General features: G+C 50.0%; 1 protein-coding gene across 1 annotated transcript in view; it reads left to right on the forward strand.

Moving 5' to 3' along the window:
- The first annotated feature begins 526 nt into the window (after positions 1 to 526).
- Positions 527 to 6815, forward strand: part of HLCS (holocarboxylase synthetase) — a 225956-nt gene continuing 219667 nt past the window's right edge. The window contains exons 1-2 of the mRNA XM_025380559.1: positions 527 to 758; positions 5325 to 5462. Coding sequence (XP_025236344.1) covers positions 564 to 758; positions 5325 to 5462 — 333 coding nt within the window. The 5' untranslated portion in view covers positions 527 to 563. The remainder of the gene's footprint in view (positions 759 to 5324; positions 5463 to 6815) is intronic.

The following is a 6815-nucleotide window of genomic DNA, read 5'->3' on the forward strand; positions in this document are numbered from 1 at the left end:
CTGGGTAGCGGCTGTGTGAGCGCTCTGGGACTCCGGGTGTGGTGCTGGTTAGTAAACGTTGGCCTTGAACATAGGCAGAGCCCCCTCCTCAATCCGCCTCCCACTCCTCCAAGGAAGGGAGGCTGGACTTGGCTTAAACAGGTCGGGCAGCCACTGGAGCCTCCCCTCCCCCGCATCCACAACCTACCCATCCCACTCCACAGCCCAGGCGCGGCCCCTCACCCCGGCCTTCACCCCCTCCTGAGCCCCCTCCCCGGGTGCAGCCACTGACCCCGGTGCACACCCCCCACCCCGGCGCTGCCCCTCGCCGCCGCCACCAGCCCTGGGCACGGCCTCCGAAGCTCCTCATCACACACCCCGGCGCGGCCTCCCCGCTCCCCCGCCCCTCCCGCCGCAGCCTCCACTTGCCCGCGTCACCCTCCGGGTCCCCGCCTCCCCCGCCTCCCCCGCTGTCCCCACCCCGGCGCCGCCCGGCCCGGGAGGGTGGCGCGGCCCTTCCGGCCGGGGCGGGGCCGGGCCTGGGGCGCTGGGGAGGGCGGGCTCGCCCTGCCAGCGGCGCGGCCATGCTCATCACGCTGTGCTACCTGTACCTGTGGGCGCGCTGGGGTCGCCGGCCGGCTGAGCTCGTGCGCGCCACGGTGCGGCGGCTGCGCGCCTCGCGCTGCTCCTTCACCTTCTGCGGCGCGGCTGCGCAGCCCCCCGGCGCCCGCGTGTGCCTGAGCCGCGGCGGCCGCGTCTTCTGCGTCAGCGACAGCCAGGTGGGCGGGCCGGGAGGGCGGGCGACCCGGGCCCCGCGAGCCGGAAGTGCCCCCGTCCCTGCGCCTCGTCCCCGCCGGGAGCCCGGGAGTTCAGGAGCCCCGGGGTGGCGTCCTTAGTGCGGCCTGTGCGGCCCGGGAGGGGTGGGTACCCCGGGGCCCAGAGAGAGGCCGGAGGTGCGGGACTCGGACCACGGACCCTGTCGCCTCTTCCCGGTCAGCGGGGCGGTGCGTGGACGCGTGACTCTAGGCGCGCACCTGTGAGGACGTGAGCTGTGGATTGGCAGCCGGACGCCAGCAGCGCCCACCTGGGGTCGCCCCCGACCTCCTTTCCCACCCTTGGAGCCGGCGTTTGGGTGACTGTGAACCAGGAAAGACAGCTGTGGCTGGCCGGGAGCCGTGGCTTATGCCTGTAATCCCTGCATTTTGGGAGGCTCAGGAGGGAGGATATCTTTGAGCCCAGGAGACGGAGACCAGCCTGGGCAACATAGCTAGACCCCTCTCTGCAAAAAACAAACAAACAAACTTAAGTCGGTGTGGTGGCACGCACCTGTAGTCCCAGCTACTAGGGAGGGCGAGGCGGGAGTGTCACTTGAGCCCGGGAGGTTCACTTGAGTCCCGGAGGTTGAAGCCACAGTGAGCTATGATTGAGCCATTGCACTCCAGTCTGGGTGCCAAAGCAAGACCCTGTCTTAAGAAAAAAAAAAGATCTCAAACAAAAAACTCCCACATGTGTCATCAGCTTTTTGTCAGATGTCTCCAAAATATAAAAAACTGCACTTTCCCCTCTCCGTCTTCTGTCGGTTGCATTATTCACCAACTTGGGCACCCGAGTGATGGTCTTTGTGTCCTTTAAGTTTCAGTTGACACTCAGCCTTTGTTTGTTTTGACCCAATACTTAGGATGGTGGTTACGTGTTCTGCCCACTCTGTCACCTACATTGTGACTTGGGCCAGTCAATTAATCTCTGTAAAAAGTCTGCTGCCTTGCTGTAAAGGGAACAATAGATCTTTCCATTCAGCTGTTTTTGGAAATGGGCTTGGTTTCACAGTGCAGTACTGCACAAAATTTCATGGACATCGGGAGCATTGTTCTCAGTATTTAAACATGTTGTGCTTTTAATCAGTTTCTTGTCCCTTTCCTCTGCTTTCTGGAATATTGCCTCACTTTTAGCCTTAAAATGACGTTTTCTGCTGTGTCACACCATAAAACCCCTGTGGGAAATTGAATCTTATCTAAGGTTTGAACATTGCCTGGAGGCTATGCTTAGATAAGGGATGAAATTGTGCCACTAGCAAATAAAAAATACTCTTTTTTGTTAGTACTATGTATGTATTATGACACACTGAATATGAATGACTGTTTTCTCAGGTCCTTCAAGTTATGTACATAACTAGTACCACCTCCGCATAACTGACACTACCCAGACAAAAGGGGAAGAAGTTCATTCATTACATACAATGTATGGCTTAGAGCGGTGGGAATTAACCTGATTGAGAAAGATGACTCAGTAAAATGGGAAAAAATTGAGGGGTGAGCTTTTTGTAGTAGTTTCCAAATTGGATCAATTACTTTTGGGATTTAGGTCAGAATAGAAATTTTGGACACATGAAAACATTGAGATGGGAATGTCTGATTTTCTTGGACAGTTGTGGTTTTGAATATTTTCATGTCTCTGCTGGTCTTCTGTTAACTACACTAACCATAACTAGTGGTTTTCAGCCCTTGCCTACCTGTGCAGGCCGGAGTAGGAGTGGCTGGTGCTTTCAGGGATTCTGCAACTCTGCTTTCTCACTCTGCACAGTATGCTTTGTACAGATTTGGTTAGATATCGCTGCATCATTTCCTAGTTTTCTGGACTAGATGGGACTGCCATGCTCTGCGTCCCTCGCCTTTAAATCACAGTTCCTATTCTAGTTCGCATCTTTTTCCTCTTAGGAAATTAGCCTGTTTAGCAAAGCAGCTTGACCTGAAATAGAACATTTAATGGTTGTTGGGTTTCAGCTGCAATGTTTAAGGTCTGCAGGTGGAAAGCTTGACCATTTATTTGTGGTTGGCTACTGTTATTTTGAGATTTAAAATATGATCAGGTGGATGATTTGGTGGATACCTCAGTCTACTTGGGTCTACTTTGATGGATACCTCAGTCTACGTGGGCTGAAATAAGGACACACCTGAATCTCACGCCCGTATATGGAGATGGATCTCATTCTGTCACCCAGGCTGGAGTGCAGTGGCGCGATCTCGGCTCACAGCAATCTCCACTTCCCAAGTTCAAGTGATTCTCCTCCTTTGGCATCCTGAGCAGCGGGGATTACAGGCATGAGCCACCATGCCTGGCAAATTTTTGTATTTTTAGTAGAGACAGGGTTTCACCACAGTGATGGCCAGGCTAGTTTGGAACTCCTGACCTCAGGTGATCTGCCCACCTTGGCCTCCCAAAGTGCTGGGATTACAGGTGTGAGTCACCAAGCCTGGCCTGTTCTCATATGTTATACATTTAAAATCAAATGCATCAATACTGAATGTGTATGTTTATAATGGAATGCACTACAATCAATTGGTAGGTTTAACCAAAGATAGTTTATACAAATTGGCAATGTCAAGCTTTTTGACTGTTTAATATATGTTTAATATACACATTCCATGCTTGGATAAAGTGGACATGCTTTTTTTTTTTTTTTTTTGAGATGGAGTTTTGCTCTTGTTGCCCAGGTTAGTGTGCAATGGCGCAATCTCGGCTCACCGCACCTCCGCCTCCCGGGCTCAAGTGATTCTCCTGCCTCAGCCTACCGAGTAGCTGGGATTACAGGCATGTACCACCACGCCTGGCTAATTTTGTATTTTTAGTAGAGATGGGGTTTCTTCTTGTTGGTTGGTCTCCAATTCTCAGCCTCAGGTGCCTCAGCCTTCCAAGGTGCTGGGATTACAGCCGTGAGCCACCGCGCCCGGCCTAAGTGGACATACTTTTTAACCACTATATTGATAATTATGTTTACTGAGGGAGGGACAAATTCTTCCCTAAATTTTCATTCATTTAGTTCAACAGGTTTTTATCAAGCAGATTTGAACTGACATGCAGCACAGTGGAGCCTGCCTAGTTACCTTTGTTCTGGGTGAATGGTGAAAGCCCCCTGTGTGCCCAGCTTAGATTTCATCTTTTTCTTCTCTGGCTATGCCCTGTATGTCAAAGCCTTTTAAAATCAATTTGCTATTTTTCTTAGAGACATTTCAGGAAAGAAAACAAGAGATAACTGGGTGTATCTGATTTGCTAACCAATCTTGATTCTTTTTTTTTTTTTTTTTTTTTTTTTGAGATGGAGTCTCGCTCTGTCGCCCAGGCTGGAGTGCAATGGCTCGATCTCGGCTCACTGCAACCTCCGCCTCCCGGGGTCAAGCAATTCTCTGCCTCAGCCTCCTGAGTAGCAGGGATTACAGGCACGTGCCACCACGCCCGGCTAATTTTTGTATTTTTAGTAGAGACGGAGTTTCACCATCTTGGCCAGGCTGGTGTTGAACTCCTGACCTCATGATCCAGCCACCTCGGCCTCCCAAAGTGCTGGGATTACAGGCGTGAGCCACCGCGCCCAGCCCCAATCTTGATTCTAATCTTCTTTTTTAAAAACTACCATCACTCCTGACCGGAGTTTACATTCCGTTAAAGTATGTCTGATTGCATCTCTGCATATGGCAAATGCCTTTCCCTGAAATAGCTTTTCTCTCTGGATTTGACTGCTGTGTGAGCATCCAGAGACTTGCACACTTCCCAGATCTCAGGGAGAGGAGCAGGGTTGATTTCACTATAAGGAAGGCGTAAAGAAAAACTGCCTTGTGCCCGTGCTGTGATGGCTGTAGGGAATGAAGGAACAGCCCTTTGGGCTTCTGTGAGTAAGGAGTTTTTGTTGGTGGGTACGTACCTCTAGGCCTCCTCGCCTTTTTTTTTTTTTTTTTTTTTTGAGATAGGGTCTCACTCTGTCAACCAAGGCTGGAGTGTAGTGGCATGATCTCAGCTCACTGCAACCTTGGGCTCCCAGGCTCAAGTGATCCTCCCGCCTCAGCTTCCTGAGTAGCTGGGACTACAGGCCCCCATGCCCAACTCATTTTTTTGGTATGTTTTTGTAGAGATAAGGTTTCACCATGTTGGCCAGGCTGGTCTTGAACTCCTGGGCTCAAGCGATCCGCCCACCTTAGCCTCCCAAAGTGCTAGCATTACAGGTGTGAGCCACTGTGCTGGCCAGCCTCCTCATCTTTAAATGTACTTCCCAGTTAGCTACTATGTGCTAAGCAGTGAGGAATGGTGGGGCTAAGCCCCGTTTCAGAATTCATTGCTTGAGAACAGTTGTCTAGAGATGTTAAAGCTGTCTTGAGTCACAGATGGGCTTTTGCAGGTGCTTAAATAGTCACAGCTAAACAAGAAACACAGGGTTCCTGTGGCCTACAGAGGAGCATCAGATAAGCTTATTTAGATGTTACTTGGAATTATAGGGGAGGGTGTGTTTCAGAGGGGGTTGACATTTATGGCAGTTGTGGTGTGAAGTGACAATCTCATGTTTCTTTCCCTTTCTACAGTCCATTGAAGACTTGAACAAGTGGGCTCTATTTCTTGTGTCTCCTTTTATACTTGAAGCAGAACACATAGCATTTGTGACGGAGAGCATTTGGGTACAAAGTGAGAATTTACAGAGATCATCCTCTTCTTCAGAAACTGTGAGTACCATGTTTACTTGTGTCCCATAAGGAACTGATGTGTCTTAGTCAAAACCAAATTTGCTTTTTTTAATTTATTTTTTATTTTTTCTGAGACAGAGTCTTGCTCTGTCACCCAGGCTGGAGTGCAGTGGTGTGATTGCGGGCTCACTGGGACCTCCACCTCCTGGGTTCAAGTGATTCTCATGCCTCAGCCCCCGGCGTAGCTAGGACTACAGGCGTGTACCACCACACCGGGCTAATTTTTGTATTTTTAGTAGAGATGGGTTTTGCCATGTTGGCTAGGCTGGTCTTGAACTCCTGACCTCAAGTGATCCACCTGCCTCGGCCTCCCAAAGTGCTGGGATTACAGGCATGAGCTACCACGTCCGGCCTCAAATTTGTCTTTTTTTTTTTTTTTTTTTTTTGAGACGGAGTCTCGCTGTGTCGCCCAGGCTGGAGTGCAGTGGCCGGATCTCAGCTCATTGCAAGCTCCACCTCCCAGGTTTTTACGCCATTCTCCTGCCTCAGCCTCCCGAGTAGCTGGGACTACAGGCGCCCACCACCTCGCCTGGCTAGTTTTTTGTATTTTTTTTAGTAGAGACGGGGTTTCACCGTGTTAGCCAGGATGGTCTCGAACTCCTGACCTCGTGATCCGCCCGTCTCGGCCTCCCAAAGTGCTGGGATTACAGGCTTGAGCCACCGCGCCTGGCCCAAATTTGTCTTTTTATGAGTGGTCTTTCCTAGCCTTTGTGACCCCCTTTGTCTTTGGATATTTTGGGTTAACGATGTTAGTAAAATTATTTTCACCTGTTTCTTTTTATGTTTTTAATGCGGCTGCTAGAAAATTTTATTGTTCTTATTATTTTTCAGACAGGGTCTTACTGTGTCACCTAGGCTGTAGTACAGTGGCCATCATAGCTCACTGTAGCCTCAAACTCAGAGCTCAAGAGATCCTGCCTCCGTGGCCTCCCAAAATACTTGGATTAAAGATGTTAGCCTCCATGCCTGGTCACTGCTAGGAAACAAACTGCATGTGTGGCTTATATTTGTGGCTCATGTTATATTTTTATTCAGCAGCACTCTCTCTCAGGTCATCTCGTCCATTCCTACAACATCTTGTTTCCTAAATCAACCCGAGTGGCTGGGGTATGTCACCACCTACATCCTAAACGTCTTTCCCTGAGTATTCTGAAAATACTTCAACCTCAGCCACATGTCCAAAATGAGTTGTGTTTGTATTCTTCTGCTTAAAAAAGAGAAAATCTCAAATTAACACGCCAGGCTGCTTTTCCTCGCACCTCCTCCTCGCTTCTGTGAAGTTACTAGTTCTTTTTTTTTTTTTTTTTTTTTGGGACGGAGTCTTGCTCTGTC

Source organism: Theropithecus gelada, chromosome 3 (genome assembly GCF_003255815.1).
Source record: "Theropithecus gelada isolate Dixy chromosome 3, Tgel_1.0, whole genome shotgun sequence".
Taxonomy (NCBI): domain Eukaryota; kingdom Metazoa; phylum Chordata; class Mammalia; order Primates; family Cercopithecidae; genus Theropithecus; species Theropithecus gelada.